The sequence below is a fragment of the Mesocricetus auratus genome, unplaced genomic scaffold (genome assembly GCF_017639785.1).
Source record: "Mesocricetus auratus isolate SY011 unplaced genomic scaffold, BCM_Maur_2.0 Super-Scaffold_100021, whole genome shotgun sequence".
NCBI classification, from domain to species: Eukaryota; Metazoa; Chordata; class Mammalia; order Rodentia; family Cricetidae; genus Mesocricetus; species Mesocricetus auratus.
In genome coordinates this window covers 11,255,979-11,278,091 of record NW_024429202.1, presented here as the reverse complement: position 1 = coordinate 11,278,091, position 22,113 = coordinate 11,255,979, and the positions used below count along the sequence as shown (strand labels likewise).

Here is a 22,113-nt window from a genome sequence, read left to right as displayed (position 1 = left end):
TCCTTAGCACTCAACATGCCTGGGGCATGGGAAAAGCTCAACAATGGGCTTGCAAATGACTCCGTGGGTAGAGTGCTTGTCATATAAGTCTGAAGACCAGAGTTCAGATCCTCAGCACCCATGTAAACAGTTGGTGGCCCTCCACTGGGAGGCAAAGATAGCGAGTTCCCTAAGGCAGGCTGGGTAGCTAAAAGGGCAAATTGTGGAGCTATGAATCCAGGTGAGAAACCCTGCCACAGTACATAAGGTGGAGAAGGATGGAGGAAAATAGTGACGTCAGCTTCTGGCCTACACAGACACAGAGGCACACACACACACACACACCCACACACACACCCCATGAAAGCATGTGCCCACACACATGTGTATATACATAAACACACATACAGCTTAATGTATAATCATACAAGTTTGCCCATCTATGTGAAAATGCACACACACACATACATAAATATATATGCACAAATTTAAAGTAAATAAAGAGGAAAGAAATTTGTCAACAACAACAACCACAATCTAGCCATGGTACCACATGTGCCTGTGATTCTAGCACCCCAGTGGAAGACATGAGGATGAAGACGGCGTCACCCCCATCTGCACAGCAAGTCAGGGGACAGCCTGGGCTACAGGAGACCTTGTCTCAAAAGGGAAAGGGGGAAAGTAAAGAAAGAAATGGAGAAGGAAGAAAAGAAAATAATTTTTCTGTTTCTATTTATACAATATAGTTTGATCATGATTTTCCCCTCCTCCAACTCCTCCCATGATCTTGCTACCTCTCTACCCACCCAACTTCATGTTCTCTCTCTAAAAAGAAACATGATAAAAAACAAAAGGAAAGAAGGAAGGAAGGAAGAAAAAGGAAGGAGGAAAGAAGAAAGAGAGAGAAAGAAAGAGAGAGAGAAAGAGAAAGAAAGAAAGAAAGAAAGAAAGAAAGAAAGAAAGAAAGAAAGAAAGAAAGAAAGAAAGGGAACTCAAACAGAAAAATGAATAAGAAAAAATGCCAATCAAAAAGCCCGCCAAAACTGTGGAGTTTCTTTTACATTGGCCAACTATCCCTAGTGGCATGTGGCATTCCATTGAAGAAAACTGGTTTTCTTTTTCCATTCCCACCAGGTATCAATTGTAAATAGCATCAGAAGAGGGAGCCAGACCGAATCCCATGACTAACCCAAAATAGTGACTGTTAAATGATCCCTTTAGCTGACATTCCACTGACTGTCTACAAACACTGTAAATACACTTTGAGAAGGTAGAGAAGATGTGGGTGGTGACAAGAGTGAGCTCTGAGCCAGTAAGTGATTTAGAGTGACTCGTATTTTAAACCCACAATGAAGGAACAGCATGGACGCGTTACCTGATATCCCCAGATCACAGACTGCTAAATTGATAGTCATTATCTCAGCAGGTCTCAGTTTCTTCTTGCGTCTAGAAGACATATAAAGGACATACCCATTTCCAAATGTAGAAAGAATCCCTGCGAAGAAAAATAAAATGTCCTGTCACTGGAATGAGGATTGGCAGTCACTTGCATATGAAACACTTCTCAATTTCAAAAATGGACACCACAGACTCAGAGGGTAATGACAGGCCACTAAGTAAAAATCTAAATTAAGAAGATGAAATAAAAAGCATGAATTGTGAGTGACAGGCAAGGGATGGGTTGCCTCGAAAGGAATAGGAGTCAGGGATTACAGGACTGAACTTACCCAGACAATGGAACCCCTAACTTCCGGGTTAGGCTCAGAAGGTGGGAATCCCAATGGTCAGTTCATGTACTGGACCCCAGACCAGAATGCCTTCCTCAGCCATGTTTACAAAGCATTGGCTTCATAAGACTCCCTCCCTTGGATAAGTGGAATCAACCCCTTATTAACTATTTGTAAGCCCTGAAGGTAAAGCCAACCAAGAGGGTTGACTTCAGTGCCATTGTGGACTCCCATAGGAGCACCAGCATGCGGGAAAGTTGTGGTCAGAGGTGTCTATTGTGACCCCTTGCAAGGAAGGGGTGATCTCCTGGACACAAGCCCCAGGACTTAGACTCCTGAGGCGGTATGGACCCTCAGTATTCTGGAAGACTGGATGCCTTCAGCTACCACTGGACTAGGTGTCAAGGGTAAGTGTGTAACAACTGATAACACGGGCACTCACCCTCCCACCAAGGGGAGAGAAAGTGACCCTCAACCCACCAGACCTAACAACAACGACATACATGTGTTCCCAAGTTTGAATAGTCTTTTATTAATAACACGTTGGTTTGGGTATTACAATGAAACTGTTCAAAAGTTCTTACAAACCCAGTTAAAATCCAAAAAATAAAAAATTAAAAAAAGACCCATTATCTACTGACTGTATTTAAGAAAAGAATACACCTACTTCCATAGCTTAACATGTAGAGTAGATTTCCTCAGGAATTCTTGCTTCATAGTGTAGCTGTGTATAAATGAGAATCTGGTACAGCTGCCTTCAGTAGTAAGGAATAAGGAAAGCATTAAAGGAGAGACCCAGAGTTGGCTGCTTTAATTTCTATTTTAATTTCTCCACCACAATTCATTTGGGGGGACAAGGGGAAAAAATGTGTGTCTCTGTTGATGGTAAGAAACCACCAGGACCTGACTGCATTGTACTCCTAAGAGATGCTGACTCTCTGGAGTGAAAGATGCTTAATGGTCCATGAAAGCCTCTTTAGCTTTCTTAAAGCAAATGGGGAGGAAAAATGAAGGAATTGAACAGTCCTAAGGCAGAGTTGATAAATGGCAACTACTATCTCCTAATGAGAAAATATCTAGCAAGACACACTGGGAAAGAAAAGTGAAAAAAATGCAGCTCAAAAATAATACAATTTCCATCTATGTTGCATCAAAAAAAAGTAAAAATGGTTAAGTATTTGCACACAGCCAGTTTAGGAAGTTTGTCTGACACCCTTTTGCCTTCCAGCATCTCTTGAGACTATCTCTAACTTGCGTTTCCTTACATTTTTACTAACCCTACTTCATAGGGTTTCACCCAGTGCCCATCACAAATTTAAAAAATAATGAGTTCTATTAAATTCCATGTCCCGTTGTTTCCACAAGCAACCTTGTCTGCAGATGAGCTTCAAGAGAAACCAGATATATTTTTAAACACTAAGGAAAACAAGATTGAGATGATTGAGACTATGGGGTGGGCTTTTTTATCATCAAAATCCTGTATCTTTTGCAAATAGAAAGGATGAAAAGCTTTCCCCTCTAGGCAGTTAATCAGGCAGTTGTTGATGTGGAAAAGTGGAGAGTGGAAAATGGGTCTCACATCTATTTCTGAATGCCAAAGTTGGGTTTCTATTTTCATTCTTCAGTTTCCCCTAAAATTTCTAGTATTTAGTAAGAATGCTGCTCTAACCACTCTGGCTCCTTAAAAAGGACCTAGACAAGTGACAGCCAGACATGGGGTCAAGCCCAGAACATGGGTCTCCAAAGAGTCCACGACCCTCCATCCTCATCCAACCCCCCTTCTTCCCTCATCCCAAATGATTGTCTGTGACTTCAGTCTCTCCCTGATTCACCTGACGCCCCCTTTGCTTGGGGACGCTTTCTTCAACACCTAATTTCTAAGCTCCACTCCAGGACTTCAATCTGACTTTGATTCCCTTGAGCCCAACATGCATGAAGTGATCACTTTCCCAGCTGACACTGTTGGACTCCCTTGCTGAAATCCTTCAAGCTAGGAAGGAATGGGCTAAGAGTCCTCCCACTGCTACATTGCCCAGAGCCACTGATCTTGCTAAGGATGCTATTTTCAAATCATCCCTTGCAACTGACTGAGATAAATTAAGTTCAATTTATGAAATGATTGCCCGTCTGCCTTTTCCAGTCTTTTTAAACATGATATGGGGTTTACTCTGAGGCGGGCACTACTCCAGCCAAGGGTTTTTAGTTAGTGCTTTATTCCCAGACACTTACGAGTAGCAAAGAGTTGGTACTTCATATATTTGTGTTGGGAAGGACAAAATTAAATTAAACAAAAAGTAGTCAAATTCTCACAGTAAGTACAAGGAACCCTGGGAATTATTTTGCAACACAGCATGTTTTTTAATCTGATAAATTCTTTCTGCCTCAAGCACTGACCATAGAGGAATCTTGAGAACTCTTTAATGAGTTTTTCTAATTTCAGGAGTTACATGAAATTCCTCACCAGTCATAGACAGAAGAGAGAGAGGAAGGGAGAGAAGAGGGAAGGGAGGGTAAGTGGAAGGAACAAAGAAAGGAGAGAGAAAGAAAGAGAGGTTGAGAAACCAGACTTGAACCAACATCTGAAAACATTAAAGACATATAAACCTAAAGATGGAAGCCACCTGCTAACCGCACACCCAGACTTAATATAGCAACTTTAAATTAAATAAATGTTGTCAATATTTATTTTAAAAACAATGTACCACTATGTAGCTCTGGCTGGCCTGAAACTCTTCTATGTAGACCAGATTGGCCTTGAACTCATAGCAATCTAGCTGCCTGCCTAGGCTTCCCAAACACTGGGGTTAAAGACATGTGCCACCATGCCCAGCCAAATGTTATAAATCTGGTTGTGTGCATTGATGCAGTCCAATAGAAATATAATATAAACCAGAAATATGAGCTACACATACACTTTAATTTTTTTCTGGTAGCCAGCAACATAAAAGCACATAAGCAAATTAGTTTTGACAATTTAATGCTTAATCAATTCCAGAAATAATGAGTTCAACGGGTATTTTATATTCCAAATTCTCAATGAATTGTTTTACGTTACTTTCCCAGTACTAAGCCTCCAAGAGGAGGCATGCATTTTCACTACAATATGCTCATCAGAAAATTAACAGTTTATGTGCCCAGGAGCCATGGGTGGCTGCTGGATTGGATAATATAGTCTAAAATAGACAGATGGGACCCTGTGTGAATTATACACAAAAATCTTTTCTCTCTAGGTTAGTTTTCATTGATCACCAATGTAATTTCCATCTTAGCAGAGTTGATAAGGTGCAACTTCTAAAACAGTGTCTACTGTTACTGTCGTACGGGGCCACGGCTTCCTGGGTCATGAGAAGAGGAGGCTGAGGAGCACGGCCTTCTTTTAGGATGGAAATATATTCGCCATCACTCTTCTGAGATCCAAAAATCAAACCTACTAGTGAAGTGACCAAAACGAAATAATGTCTAGGTAAAGGATTCCCTATGAAAGTTCTTCAGATTATCAGTGGAATATTTACCTCTGATGAGAGTAGCGTTTTTTGTTTGTTTGTTTGTTTGTTTATGAAACATTGATTAACTGCCATAATGCTAACTGCCTTCCCCATGTCCACTAATACCCAAGTAAGTACCAGAATCGTCTGTGCAAATTCAACACACCCTGTGACATCTCTCAGTGCAGCCTCTGACACAGAGCATTAAGGAAGCTTACCGATTATTGTTAGGTAAAAGCCAGCCACTAAATCCGCTTCCCGGGAAAGTTTGGAAGCAAAGGGGTCCTCATCTCGAAGATAGTGTGGCAGGTGCTCGTCCTGGGGCAGGGCAGTGTGGTTCAAGGCCATGCTGTTCTCACACACCAGGGGTCTGTAAAGCAAGCAAATCGGCAGAGATCTCAACAGACAGAATAGTAAGTCCCTTGGATCGGCTCACAGAAGCTCTGCTTTCTGTCAACCAAAAGGCACACTCCTCCCGGGCCTGCCGGTGATTAGGTCCTAGGGAGAAAAAAAGGCTCAGCGCTTTTCTTAAATGACGTAAATACACCGACACTCAGTTGTTCAATTTGCAGTCTGGGCAAGACTGCATCTTCTCCTCAGGCTTCCTCTGAGCCTTTTCACACCTCCTCCAATGAATAAGAGGCGGAAGACTAGTTTGTCCTGTAGCTCCTTAACAAACCTGGTGAAGAACTGAAGACTACTGAGGGAAATGCAGGCTCCGCATACACGGTTTGTTTGTCAAGAGCACAGTGCCCTGTGATAGCCCAATCCTCTCCATTCCCTACATGCTTGGTGAGCTGTAGCGTTCTGCTAAGGGGAGAAACAGAATTAAGGGCAAAGGAACTTGGTTACTTCACTAAAAGAAGCTAAGAGGCCAGAGATGAGCAGGGTTAACGGAAAAGTTGAGGCTGTTCATGAACCAGGGAGGGTGCAGCAGCCTCCATCCACAGCTAAGCCGCTATTGACACTTGATGGCTGCTGAAGGGAGAAGAGTCAGTTTTCTTTGGGGACAAGGCCTCTGGCAGGTTAACCACGGTCCAGTAGGTGGCCCTGTTCCCCAGTGTGTATGGGCAACACAAATTAGACTCAGTGTGTTATTTAAAAAGAAAAAAAAACATGAAATTAAGAGGTGGGGGTGATCTGTGAAGAGTTGAAATGGAATTGAAGGAATTACATAGGTATATGAAATTCTCAAAGAATAAATGTTAAAATCATATTTTAAAAAATTAAGGGCTGGAGAGCTGGCTCAGTGGTTAAGAGCACCTAGATTGGAGACTTCAGAGTCACCTGTGTCTTGGCTCCAAGAGCCTCTGGTATCTCTGAACATAGGCTCTGGCACTTACCACACATACTCACACACACACACACACACACACACACACACACATATATATACATACACATACATATATACAAACACACAGTCACACACATGCACTCACACAGAGACATAGACACTAACACACATACACACTCACAAAGACATATTCATGTACACACATACATACACACTCAAACAGAGAAAAACGCATACATACGCATACATACATACACACACACACATGCAGGGACTCACCACATGCATATACTCACACACAGAAAAACACATGTATATACATACACACACACAGAGAGACACATTCACACACACAGACACTAACACACATACACACACACACACCAAGACATACTCGTGGACACACATACATACACATGCAAAGACACACTCACCACACGCACATACTCACACACAGAGAAACACATGCACATGCATACACACACACTCACACATATTTTCACATACACATGATCACACACTTAAATAAGTCTTAGGAAAAATGAGGTTATTTAGAAAAGATTTGGGTCTTGATTAAGGCATACACAATTCAGCCATAGGCAGGTTTAGGTTTTCCTAAAGCAGAGAGCAATCTATTCCAGTCACCCTCCTTCAAGCCCAGGATAAGACCCTGAGCAATGAGGAACCCTCCAAAACACATAGAATTTGGTCTGTTTCTTTTGGATTTTGATTTTGAAAAGTTTACCAAAAAAACTGTAAATGACACTCTGCAAAAACTCAAGTCCCACTCTACCCCTCCCTGGTAAGGAAGCAGTTGGCACTTGTGGGAAGTGACACACACTGAGATAAACGACATCCAGTGGACAGTTATTACTTCTTAGTAACTGTTACTTCCAGCATCTCACTTCGGGGCTAGCTCATTTCAAACTGAACCAGTAGGTGTCACCGCTCCACCCTCTGAGACACTGGAAGTATCACCCTCACAGAGAGTGACCTGCAGTTATCACAGAGGTAATTTCATTTTCTGTAGAAGGACAGATTTAACCCTTCTGACAGACAGTCCACACAGGGCTTTACAGTGACATGTGACAGAGATGCTACTGCAGGTTGAGGATACTGGCTAATCTGTTCCCATCCTCCCCAGTAGCTACAGAGAGCTGTCCTGGAAACCTTGGCTGCCAGGTCCTCTCTAGCCCTGCCCACTCCAGAGGCTTTCTTTTTATCTGCCAGGCTCCTGATTGCCCTCATTCTGGTGAAGTCTTTCACGGCAAGCTCCCCAGCCCTCTGGCTGTGCAGTCCCTTAGATTCAGAAACTCAAAATGAGGGCTGTCAGATTTGGCACCCACCCTCAGATCATAGGCAGATCCTTAAACTCTGATCGGAGGTAACTTCTGGAAAATCACATATGACGGATCTCTCACGCTCATTATTGAGGAGATTGTGGATTTCTCTTCTGTTTTCCATTTTCCCCATGTATGTGATTGTCGTGGTTACACATGCATGTTTGTGTATGTGTGTGTGTGTGTGATTGTCGTGGTTACACATGCATGTTTGTGTGTGTGTGATTGTCATGGTTACACGTGCATGTTTGTTTGTGTGTATGTATGTGTGTGTGTGACTGTCGTGGTTATACGTGCATGTTTGCATGTGTGGGAGCATGTGTGGGGCATATCCATGGAGACTTGAGACTGATGCTGGTACTCATCCTCAGTCTCTCTTACTCTGCTATCAATCAAACCCAGAGCTTGCAGATATCACTCTTACTAGCCAGCCGCTCCGTGTCCCCAGCTCTGCTTCCCAAGGCTACAGCTACTCCATGCCCACCTGATATTTTCTGGGTGTTTCTGAATATGCAAATTCTGGTCCTCACCCATGCAGGGTATGTAATTTAACGGCTGAGTCATCTCTTCAACCCCAACCCAGTGAATCTGCAAAGGAATTGCACACTTAAAGGCAAGAAACCTTGTCTAACTTTTATACGACAGGATACTTACTTTCCCAAAACTACAATTTCTGATTATTCATATTAGCATAAGGCTTTAAGCAATATAATATTCCCCACTGCTCTCACTGTCTAGTCAGTAACATCTTGACCATAAATAAAGCTACCTAAGACTTTCTCATAACAGTTCACACACAAAACAAAAAAGCCAAAATCACCTCCACACACACTCCTAATCACGCATGCAAGTTTTAAATAGCTCTTGGAGTCTTACAATAAATGTGACAGCATAGATATATCTTCTATCCTCCACGGATCCATATTAGAAATTAAGTGATAACTTGAGGCATAACTAGGCCTAAGTCTTCATGTCTGAACAGAAGGGGCTTGTAAAAATGGGTTAGTGACAGTTATGGAAAGGCAAATTTTGTAAGGTCACACACAAAGAGAAAACTACACATTAGTATAGATAGAAAAAGCCTAGCCTGCCCAGCCTTGGTGATGCACAAATTACATTCAAACTATGAAAATATTCCATGAGAAATTTTTCCTCTGTCTCCCTAGTTTCTTGTAGTTTAAAAAAAGACATGACAAAGCTCCTAGGTAGTTTGGATAGCTGCGCTTGCACAGGTTATAACAGTCATGGAAGAGGGAAATGTAAAAAGAAAATGCTATGGAAGTCTAAACAAAGAAGCTCATCAAAGAAAGATGAATAGTAAATCTTGAAATACTCAAGCCTGGGGGTAGAATCTGCTGAGAGGCAAGCCTGATTCAGCAATTATGTCACTGGCTTGCAAAGGTCTTTATCAAGCGAGACCTGCTTTTCCTATTATCTTAACAACAAAAGAAATCAAGTTCACCATTACATAAACTCCAAAATTTCAAGCCCAGCCTAGGAAGTCAGAAACAATCGCCTTTTCCCTTTCCCCAGGGAGTCAACCGTCACAGGTCATGATTGCACAGGAATTATCTTATTAAACAAGGAAGAAATGCAGCTCAGCTTGAAGTCCTTGAACTCTGACTCTGTCTCCTCTCCTCCTTCAATCTGGGTCTTCTCCCATAACACCATCACAGTGGAATCTAAATCTTCCCTTTGAAAAGTGAGCCAAGAAATTTTGGTGTCATAGTAAGGAAAGGCTATTACAACTTAGGAGAAAACACTATGTACCGATACGTATTTTAAATGAGAAACACACAGAGAAACGATCTAGAAAGGTGTGCTTCGAGGACTAAAATTGATTCCTATTTTATGCACATACATGGGTAGATACATGTGTTTTGTACAACTATAAATATATATACACATGTATGCCTACCATAGTTGTCATATGCAGCTTAATGGTAATTTTTTTACATTTCATTTGATGAAGAACTCTCTTAAAGATATCCATAATTCTCCAAAATGATGTGTCACTTTTTGAAACATTAATTGTGTATACTTTAACATAAGATTTGTTAGTGGTTATATTAGTGAAACATTCAAACCATCAATTTATCCATTCATATATATACATACATATATATATATATATATATATATATATATATATATGATGCTCAGTCCCCTACTGAGAATGTGGTACTTTTCAGGATCTGAAATTAAAGAGTTTTTATTGTTGTTTTGGTTTGGATTTTCTGCATGGAACCTTCTGAAAATCCTAGAATTTTACCACCCAGTAAGCCATTCCCAGCTGTGCTTTCTCCGAAATCAGCACAGGCCTGGGTGGATATCAATCAGAAGTCCAGATCCCATGTGACATTTGTGTCTTTTCTTGCTCCCTAAGTGTCCTTTAAACTCAGAAAGTCGGGGCTGAGTGATGCTTTCGTTCTGTGTGAGTCGCTGTGGATGCTTCAGAAATGCCTTCAGCCATGATAATGTCAATACTGTCCCAATTTACTGTTGATCAAATCTGATGCTCTTAAAAAGTCGGGGTTAGTCTGACAGTCATAAATATGTAGCATGATCCTACTATACAATAAAAACAGCCAGAGATCACCACATATGAAATAGAAATCAAGAAATAAAACAGTTTTGGAGCACAAATCCCCAAAGCCAGGGTAATGTTTATCTGTAGGAGACTGCTAATGAGTTCTTTGACTTCTCTACCAGCAAAATGCTCACAGCCATGAAGAAAACTAGAAATTGGCTGAGGGTGCATGTCACACAGGCACGCACACACACACACACACACACACACACACACACACTTCCAGTTTTATTTATATATATATATATATGTATATAATCCAATATGATCCTCAACAGTAACACAGATTAGCATTTGCTTTCAATTCACTTAAGTGGCTATATAGGAGGACACGTGGAGGATAAGGAAAAGAGGCAGCAAGGGTAGAAAAGGAGAAAAAAGGGAGGAAACAAAAAATTCTTGCATAACCAAGCAAGCGACAGAGTAATCAATAAATTCAATAACTTCTGAGCCATGTGAGAAATAGAGCAGTATGATCTGTTGAGAATAACAAGCTTTATGCCAATTTATTTTCAACAAATTCAGCTTGAAGCAGAAAGAAAACTTGAATACTTTTAGATTGTCACTATTGTACTAAACTGTCATGTCTGGTGTAACCAGTGTTTATTTCATCCACCTTCTCCTCTGAAAGTCTAAACAGCAAGTTTTGAATCGACTTAAGCCCATGATGTCTCCACCCTACCTTTTCTAACAAATTCCACAAGGTAGGCATCTTATGTAATTGTTCATCTTCATTAACTTTTATTCAAAGAGCGAGGACTTCCGACTACAAAGCCAGATGGTGCTGCCCATAGCATACATTCTTCATGTCTCTCCTGGAGAACCTTGCATATATCCAAGAGCCCTTCCTGGGAAAGCAATCAAGTAACACCACCCTCTGCCCTCGACAATGACAGTTCTTGACCTAAGACTATCCCAAGAGCACAGGGGGTGCAGTGGAGAGGGATGCTGTAGAGCCCAGACATGAGCAGAGACCCTGAATTCCCATCATCATCATCATCATCATCATCATCATCATCATCATCATCATCATCAAGGAACACAGGACCCAGGATCCTTACCTACAAAGCTTGGACCTCAGCCTCACTGCAGTCATCTCACTTCCTCCTCAGGCCCCAAAGCATGGGAAGAGAAACTCAAGGGGAGAAAAGAACTTTGAGAAGGGGACCAGGAATCCCCTGGCTTAATCCCCAAATTCAAATATTCCAGCTCTGAGCGCACAGATCTGTGCAGATCATGAACCATGATTTGCAACCACAGGATAACTACAAATAATGGTTGCTAATAATAACAATCAACAAGAAGCACAATCGGAATGGACAATAATGACCAGTGTGAAACACGTGTGGAATTTTCAACGGCAGAATGTATTCATTCCCTCTCAAAAATGAAGTACATCATGCAAGGTTTAAAAAAAATACAAAGAGGAACATACCAGCTAAACACATATTTACTTTGTCAAAGAGGCAGGGTATTTCAGGAAAAAATATGACTTGATCTGAAATGCCATTTTTAGATGTCATTTGTAAGCATTGTATGATAGATATGGGCAGAAACTCAACAGGAAAAAAAATAACTTCTTACATTACACATCAGTATTTAGAATGATGGCTCTGATCAGTTTCTACCTGGTTCTTCATTCTTACAACCTCAAAGGACAGATGATAATAGACAGACAGACAGACAGACAGACAGACAGACAGACAGACAAGACAGGAGGGAAGAAGGACGCCCATCTCCACCTCACCCCCATCAAATCCAAGTCATGGTCCCTTTGCCCTATGAATCACACCTGGATAAGCCCCCTCACTGACCATTCTACTCCAAGTCTGATTTTAGGCAGTAGATACTAGAATGTGTCCTTTCTAAATTATGTCATCCCTTTGTTGAAACTCACCGTGGGTAGAAGGGCCTGCCAAAACCCGGCTTCTAGCCGGGTCTGCTCAGATCTGTCACGTCTTTTTATTGGTTCTTTCCAAGGCAACGCTCCAGTTACTTTGCACCCTCGCGGATGATAAACATTATTGAATAATACGTACTCATTTTCTAGATGTCGCTCTTCTCCCCACCCCTCGACTGAAAGGACCAATCATATCCTTACGGGAAAAAAAAACCACCAGCTCATATTATTGAATTATGAGCAGAGATGCAATTTTTGGAAGCTTAATTTATCAGTGATTAAAAAAAAAAACAGCAGCAGTTACTTGGGCCTCATATTGATCAAAAAAGTGAGGGACTAAGGCTGTCTGCAGACTTTAAAACACCATACACTTGCTCTTTGCTCTTCTTATGCTAAAGCTTTCATTTAATCTTTTAAATAACTGAGGATTAAACCTTCAATTCTTTCTGAATGATTTCTCTTCTAAGGCTGTCTTTTCACTCAAGGCAGACTTATCCAGGCCCACCTTACACCTTTAATAGTGTATCAGGACTGAAAGCAAAGTTTTGTTCCTTTATAGGAAGCACCCACAATCCTTTGTCTGGAAGGGAGACCTCCCTGTGAGTGGCACTGGGGCTTGGTGGTTTACAGACATTGTTCTGTTTCTGCTCCATAGCAATTATGTGATGAAGTTGGCTGTTATTGTCACTATGTTGTGGATAAGAACTTTACAGTCACAGAGAAGAGAACACTGGTGGTCATCTAAGACAGCAATTAACCAAACATAAAACATATACCTGTTTCATCAGATCCAGAAAGGTTACGAAGCTCATGCTAGGTCAAGCTATGTGGTTCCTAGTAGTTTCTCATTGCAGGTTTTGGTGGCAAAAATCAATGACCAAATGCTTAGCAGCATTATAGCTTGATATGAAATGGCTTCCACAGGATCGTGTGTTTCAATGCCTCATCCCCAGCTGGTGTCACAGCTCTGGGAAATTGTGGGCCCTTAATGGAGGAAGTGGGATACTAGGAGGCAGGCCTTGAACATAATAGCCAGCCCCTTCCTCCCATTGGAGCAAGGGTCGCCCTGCTTCCTATTTTGCAGAGATGTAAGCGAGCTGAGCTGCAAACTCCCATGAGCACAGTTCCCAACCCTTCCTCTGCCATGCTTCCCTTCCTTGAAGAATTGTATCCCCCAAAACCTTGAGTTCAAATAGATCCTCCCTCTTTTATGTCATTTATGGTACATGTTTTGTTCATTGACAAGAAATGTGATAGATATATGTAGCATTGTTTGAAATAATGCTTTTATGAAGTAAGGGAGAATTGTTTCTCTATTAGATTAAAAAGTTATGTGACATGGAACATAAACATTTTGGAGAAATCTCCCGAAAGATGAGAGTCTTTCAAGCCAGCTCTCTGAAGAAATGTTCATAGATATTCCTGTATAAACACAATTTTAAATAGCTTAACCAACCAAGACTAGACTTATGCTTCCTATATGTAAGATGCCATTTTTTTCAAAATTTGTCAAAATATTTTAAAACTGAGATCTTCTAAACTGTCACAGTCACTATGAGGAGGTTCCTCAAAAAGTTAGAAATAGATTCAGCATACAACCCGTCTGTACCACTCTGTAGACATACTCTAAGGAGTCCCTATCCTGCTACAAAGATACCTGTTCATCTATGTTCATTGCATCTATAACAATGGCTAGGAGATAGAATTGGCATACATGCCCATGGATGCATAATGAAAACAATGGAATACTCATCAAAAGGACACAAACATAATGCAGAAAGAAGGAAATTCACGTGTTAGTGACCTAAAATTCCATCCCGAGAATTAAGATGGAAACCGAGCAATGTAAACAGAAGAAATCAAATACTAAATGTAAAAAAATACAAGACAGCAAAATAAAAGCATAAAATCAATAAAGAAAAATCAACAGAATTACAAATGGCCCTTAAAATGTTTCCTGGACAATGGACTGAAGAGGTAGCTACCTTGGTAGAGTGTTTGCCTGGCACACATAGGTTTGAACTCTAGCACAACATATACCAGGAAGAATGTCACACTCTGTAAGCCTAGCTTTTAGAAGGTGGGATCAGGAGGGTCAGAAGTTCAAAGTAATCCTCAGCAATAAAGTGACTTGGGAGCCAATCTTGGGAATATAAGATGCTAAAAGAAAAAAAGGAAGGAAAGAAGACACCTCCCGAACCTGAACAGAAAAACAACCCATGGAACTGTTCATGCAACAAAACTTAAAACTGAAAAAATGACGGAGCAATAAGAGTATATCCATTTTTAATTCTGTAAGTAGATCAATAGGTTAAAATCTTAGGTATTAGGATCACTGATGGGACTTGTTTAAAATGTATTTTCCTGGTGTCCACTGGGAATTTTAACTCAAGTCTAGTCACACACAATTAAAAACTCTCTAATATCCCTGATGAGTACACATCCATAATTAAAACTGTTTGGTTATGCCATATGAGAATATATTTGTTTTATTTTTCATGCTGAGGCAGTGAGACAGAGTTCTATGAAAACAAAGAATTCCTCAGAAACGAACGTGTGTTAACACTGGCAAACCACTGGGAGAGTGAGAATGGAGGCTGTTCATGTACCATCATGTCCCCAGCTACAACTGCTATACGCCATTCATGATACCCTGGTGTCCTTTGGATGATTACAAATTCAGTGCAATATGGAACATGGGGAAGCAGAGATTAGCTACATATAGTAGCGAGCATCAGTGAAATTCTACGTACTCTAAAACAGTGAGGACGACTTTTTCATTGGACAACACAAAGACTAAACAGTATCTTATGGAAAGATACATTTCTACTCCCTAATGCACTGTTTGTTTGTTGTTTGCTTGTTTGTTTTTGTTTTCTACCCAGTATCTAGCTATGGTGATAGTTTAAATGCAATAGTGATGATGGTGACAGCATTTTAGTGGGTAACTAGCATTTTAGTGGGTACTAAATGCGGAATCTTTACTAATGCATGTATATGCATATGTCCACATAATAGTGTGCAGATATAGATACAAAGACTGTATTTGCCTAGACATGTTCTTTATCACATAAGTATAGAGACATCTTCATCCTCAAAACCTAAATCTGTAAGGATTATTTTAACCTATATTTACAGGCAAAATATGTCAATCGCTATTATAGTTTAATTTGTTAAAAGTTATTATTATGTACCCAAGAGGCTAGAAGTACATCTCAGTTATAGCGCACTTGCATGGCATGCATAAGACCCTGTATTTCATCCTCAACACTAAAAATATATAAAAAAGTTTTACTCCTTCTTGAGCCCCATATACTTCTACTAAATGCCTGGAGTCATTAATTAAAGGTCTAGTAATGGGGTGGAAGGAAAGGGCTGCTTTCATTTCTGCAATCACACATAAAAATTAAACACTTATTGGTCTCTCAGCCACAGATCTTTGCTGAGCAAAACTTCTTGCTCAAATGAAGCAATTGGAGGACGAAAACTCCTAGCTAGTTGAAATGTTACAAAGCGTGTTTGTTGGTTCCGGTGTATGTCTCTAGAAAGTGTGCTAAGGACCAAATGTGTTCAGCAGTTTCCCATCACTGTAACAAAACGCCTAGGATTAGATTATCATTTTACAAAGAGGGGAACTTTCTTTTGGCTTCTGATTTTGGAGATTCCAATCCAAGATCAGGTGGGCTCACTGCTCTAGGTTGTGGTAGACATTCTGGGTGTCAGTCAAATGGTAGATTTTTTTTAAATCACTGTATTCATGACCCAGGAGCTCCTGTGAATGGAAACACTCCTTCCAGGAGGGACAGGGAAGCTCAAGAGACTAAGGATGTAAACCAACTACGGATCTGAGGAAGGTGCAACTTCCCAGGGGTTATAGAAGCAGTACACTCCTTCTGGAGGCAGAGACTCCGACCTGTGAAGTAGCCAAGAGGAGCTTTGTGGACCTGTAGAGCTACCAGCAATTGATGCAGTCTGGCTTCTTGGCTTTCTCACATCTCACCTATGTTGAGGTGGGCTCTTTGGTAACATAGCTACTTTTGAGTCTTTCCATTTAAGTCATCAGTCTCCCACACTCCAGTTAGTAAACTGGACTTGGGTGTAATTGCTACTTTAGTCTGTCATAGGTTTCCTATCTGGGGTGAGCAGCCATGTATGGGTGTCTTATCAACCAGGAAAACTCTTACACAATACAGATGGGACTAGGTTACCACTATCCTTTTCAGCAACATGCCTCCAGTGATCTAAGGTTGTCTCACAAAAAAACAAACAAAAAACAAAAAAAGAACCCTATCTCCTAAGGTTCCTATAGTCTCCTATAATTCTAACTTGAGAAAAAGAACTTCAGCACCTTTGGAAGATACTCACCCAAACAGCAGATAAATAGATAAATATAGTGATTAATGAGATATAAAGTACCAAGGATAAGAAAGATGGAGAGATGTCTCTCCGGTTAAGAGCACACACTGTGCTTGCAAAGGAATTAAGGTCCCTTACCAGTACCCAGATCCAAAAGTTTACAGCTGCCTGTAACATCAGCTCCAGGAGAATGTGGCACTGCTGCCATATTTGGAGACTGGCACTAACATACACATACCCACATACAGACACACGCACAGTTAAAAATAAAAATAAGGGCTAGAGATAGGCCTCATCAGTTAAGAGCACCTTGTCCTCCAGTGTGTGCTGATTTGGTTCCCAGCACCCACATCAGGCAGCTCACAACTACCTGTAAATTTAGTTCCAACACATCTGACACCTTCTGACTTCGTTCAACTCACACACATGTGCGCACACACACACAGTCACAATGCATGTACACATGCACACACATGCATACACACACTCATGCACACACAATTTAAAATAAAACTAAGTCTGTTTTTTCTTTTTTTCTTTTTTCTTTTCTTTTTCTTTCTTTCTTTTTTTTTTTTTTTTTTTGGTATTTTGAAACAGGATCTCTCTAACTAGCCCTGGATATCCCAAAACTCACTGTGTCAACCAGGCTGACCTCAAACACACAGAGATCCACCTTCCTCCACCCCTCTCCCACGTGCTGGGCAAATAAGTCTTTTCTTTTTTTTAAAGACTGGCAGGGGGGTGCAGAGGAAATTCATATACGCTCTTTCCAATTAGCTTTCTGGGGCTGATGCACAAGGAACAAGTCAGCAACACTTGCCTTCAGCAAAGATTTGTAATAAAGGAGAAAAGTGAGCAGGGTGAAATAAATGTCATTTTAAAACACAGTCACTTTAATTCCGACTAACATTTTCACTCAGATCTTACTTGGGAACCCCTCAGGAAGCAGTTTCATGGGGAGGGGGAAGAATGATGGAATTGTTCGAGTCTGTCAGCCTTCACGATTTATTTTAAAAGCAAACAAAATGCTTCCAATCTCTGTCTGGTCAAATATGACAATCAACCAGCTAATAACTGTGGGTCCCAGGAGAAACCTTAAAATGATACTAGAGCATGATTTTTTCCCTTCTGGGTTGTACGTAAACTGTTCATATTTTTAATTAAACCCCTTTTGTAAACTGTTTGGAAATGTTCATTATGCTATATTCATATGTGAGTATATGTAGAGGGGGGCTTATTTTCACATCCACCCTCCATTACCTTCTCTCATCTTCCTCCCTCCCCCACTGAAGTCTTCCTCTTCTCTCCAATGTATGTCCCACTGAAATTCAACTGGGATTGCCTGCATGAGCATGAATGAGAAAATATTCACTGGAACATGGGAAACTTATTAGTGGCCATACCGTTGAGGAAAATGGCATACCCCAGCAACCACCAGCTGGAGTTAACTCCTCACTTTGCATAACCCTCCCAGGCTGTGCTGCAATACTGATGGACCCATCGTTGTGCAGATCTGGAATACATCACCACAGCTGCAGTGTGTCCTTCCAGGCAATGGCTGTGCCATGTCCAGAGGACAATGGCTCTCAGCGCCTCTCATCTTCTGGCTCCTACACTTGTTCAAGCCTCTCTTCCATAAGTTCCCTGAGCCTTGGGATGGATGGTAAAGATTTTCCAGTTAGGACTTTCTCCAAGTACTTTGACTAGTTGTAAGTCTATTCATTAACTGTTCCCACTGGGAAAAGGTTCTCTGATCAAGATAGAGCAGCATGAATCACTGAGCATAAATATCAGGATGTAGAAGGATCCTGTGGTGGTTTGAATAAGAATGCCCCCCATAGGCTCATAGATTTGGATGCTTGGTCACCACGGAGTGGTTTGAAAGATTAGGAGATATAGCCTTGTTGGAGTGTGTTACTGGAAGTGGGAGCTGAGATTTCAAAAGCCTATGCAAGGCCCAGTCTTTGTCTCTCTCTGTCTCTGTCTCCCCCCTCTCTCTCTCTCCCATCCCTCCCTCCTTCCCTTTCCTCCTCTCTTCTGTCCATCTATCTCTCTCTTTCCGTCCCCCTCCCTCCCTTCCTCCCTCCCTCTCCCCCTCTCTCCCCATCCTGCCTTCCCACCCTTTCCCCCTCCCCATCTCTCCCTCCCTCCTTCTCCCTCTCCCTCCCTCCTTCTCTTCCTCCCCCTCTCTCCCCACTACCTGCCTGCAGGTCAGGATGTAAAGTTCTCAGCTGCTGCTACAGTGCTATGCATGTCGCCATGCTCCCCACAGTGATGATAATGTGAGAACAAAACAGGAACAGGAACACCACACCTTGCAAGTTAACAGGAGACAAAACAGGAAGAGTGTCAGGATGTCTGCTTGCTCCTGATTGGATGTAGGCAGGAGATATGCAAGCAGGAAGTACATCAGCATATATGCTTTCCTCTGATTGGATCTGATTGGAAATACAGTAGCCTTTTTAAGCCTCTGCAAAATGTGATCATGGCCATTCCCTGAGAACCCCAGGATGGTCCTGGCCAATATTTAATTAAAGTTTGCTTCAAATTTGGCTCAAAATTGTGGTAGCAGCCTTATCCTCAACCAATGGCATTAACATTTCTGGAGGCTCCCAGCAAGATTCAAACTGTTGACCCAAATTCTAAAGCCAGACCTTCACTCTGGAACTCTGGTGCTGAGGAGCCACCTCAGGAAACATGTGCCCTGAGACATTTCAAGGCTCCAAGGCTGCCTTTGGTTGGCAGACTGTCAAAGTGAGCAGCCATGGTAAGAAAAGCAGCATCTACAGAGGCCTCCTGGTGAGTCGGAGTCTCTTCTGTTATGGGAATCCCTATCTGGGCAGGTAAGAGGTTCAATGGAACCCTAACATTCTCCTGTTCAGGTCAAATAGTGAGACATTGCCTTCCTGCCTGGTTCTAGTTAGTTGCAAGGTTTTGTCTGTCTGTTTGGTTGTTGAAAAGTTTTGTCTGTCTGTTTTGTGTTTGTGAATGAGTCTGTGTTTTCTGGTGTGTCCATGAGTTTCGTTACAAGCTTGAGTTGAGACAGAAATGGATTAGGTATTTTTGCTGTCTCTGCTGCTGCCACCACTGCTCCCATACCTGCCCTTATGGCTGGGGCTCAGAATTTACCTCTGAGCTCTCTGGTCATTGGATTCTGGTTAGCAGGAATTCATAGTTTGTGTATGGATAACATTGAAGTTGTTCGATGCTGTTTGTTGTACTTCATTGGAAAGCTGGCTCTTGAGTTGGATCATGGCTCTCCCTTCTCTAGACCCAAGCATATTTAAGAGTTTTTTGTATGACCTATGTCAAGTGAGTCACCTAACATAGTGGCAGGGAGAAGAGAGCAAAACAGAAGAATAAAAAAAAAAAGATAGGCTTGGTTTATGTGAACATTCTAGACCTCAAGATTTATAAGTTTATTTTACTGGGTATGGTTTTTAAAAATTTGCAAATAAAGTTAACAAAACTCTTAAAACAGAGTTGGTAGCCAAAAACCTTTTCATGTGCAACCTTAAAAGAACTGTGTAGCATGATTCTATTTTGGAATATAAGCAACACATAATTTGCCACCATCTTTAAGCAGTCACAAGACTGGCAGCCATCTTTGATAGGGATGGAGAACACAAATGTCATGAGTCTTCACTGCCATCTTGACTAAAGGTGGCCATGTGTCATGGACCAATCAAGGAGGCAACAATAGGTCTCCAAGATATTTTCAGTTAGGTTGGATTTTTGTATGATGGATTTTGATGTCCTGAAAACAAGGTTTATGAAAGGTAAGCTTTAAAAACAATGCTTGCATGATAAGACAGTAAGTAAAGTTGCACCTCCAAGCATTCATACATAAGAATGTACTTTGTGCTGGCAGCCAAGCTTTGTAACCTAAGAGTCACCCATATGGTATTGGTTTTAAAGATATGAAGGTGTCATGAAAAACAGCTGAATCTTGCCAGTGTGTAGCCGACCTGGAGCTCCTAAGGAGAGCCCGGTTGCAATGGGGGGACTGACCCTCGCTGTTTGGGAGATGCTGGAGCCACGTAATCGTCACCAGAATCACTAGCCACAATTAAATGGAACGACCCAGGATCTAGACAGTATGCTACGGAGGAGCCTATGCTAGCTGAAGAGTGGATTTTTAATTTTCATATATGGTGGCAACTAGCTCAATTTGAAATTTAAAATAGGTATTATGAAAAGCATTTTGTTAACAAAAATTGAATTGCTTGGGAAGGGATTTTATTTTCCACTTTTCTCCTCCATCCATTTTCAGATGCTGTACATATACCAAAATTTCACATAGTATTCTATTAGCTAATATATACAATTTTTATGCTTTTGTATCTGCTAAAGGTAAATTTAACTTAGATTTTAAAGTAGTAAAACAAGATAAAATATATTGCTGTATTGTAGTAAATATGACAGGTGCCCACATAACTTCTAGGATTATAGGGTAACATCAATTTACCAAATGTCATGAGACTGGTTGATTTGCAGTACTCTGTTTTCTACAAATTGATGTAACATTTTATGTGTTTATCTCAATATTTTTTGCAGCAAGCAAGAATTACTGATAACCAGACTGCCTGAGGGATTAACTAAAATACTTAATTAAGATGTGATTAAATTGTCCTCCAATTTGAGCAATAAGTAAAGATACATTTTGTAAATTGAAAATGAAGGTATGTTAGAGACATGATAAAATAGCTTTTTCTAAACAATGGAAAATGGGGCATTCCCAATTCCAAGTTTGTGACGGCTTTACTTTTCTATGGCAGATCTATGAATAACATGACTGTGTTGTCTCAAATGACTTCCTAAATGAAAAAGAAATGTTATTTCATAGCCTAAAATTTTGGACTTGGGATATGTTCTTTGGTTATCTTTAACTTCCAAAGAATAATTTAACATATTATCGAAACAAACTATATTTTAGTTCTTTTAGATTAGAACTTCAGGTTTACTGGAATTTTAAACAAGGACCATGATTTTCTCATGACTTCGTGACAGCATCAGTTCTGTTGAGACTATCTGTGCTTTTCTTTATTCCTGAAACTATTCTATTTCTGAAAATATTTTCTTTATTTTCTTTCTGAAAAGTCTTGACTGTCTTGTGAAAATGATCCAATCAGTATATGTGAATGTTAAGTCACACTAACACGCACTTCAGGTAGAGACTGCTGAGGCAGCTTAGGGAAGAGACCCTACCCCCATGGCACTCACCTCCCAAAAGCGCCACAGTTCCAGGAATGTCCTGCTGGAGGCAAGAATGCCAGAGGAGAGTTCTGAATCCTAGTCCCTTGCTATCCTTCCTCAGGAAAGAGTGCCTCTGACTATACACAAGCTGTTGAAATTCTTCTCCAGAAGCTAGTACCTCCTAGTCAGTTTTGGATGTGGTACTTGGGATTTTCAAAGATCACCAATATCAGCCTATCTCCT

At 40.9% G+C, this 22,113-nt stretch overlaps 1 protein-coding gene across 1 annotated transcript in view; it reads right to left on the bottom strand.

Annotated features, from left to right (window-relative positions):
• Opn5 (opsin 5) overlaps nt 1-5,539 on the bottom strand; it is a 50,053-nt gene extending 44,514 nt beyond the window's left edge. The window contains exons 1-2 of the mRNA XM_021228543.2: nt 5,410-5,539; nt 1,355-1,474 (exon numbers count right to left, since the gene is read on the bottom strand). Coding sequence (XP_021084202.2) covers nt 1,355-1,474; nt 5,410-5,539 — 250 coding nt within the window. The remainder of the gene's footprint in view (nt 1-1,354; nt 1,475-5,409) is intronic.
• Nucleotides 5,540-22,113: the final 16,574 nt, after the last annotated feature.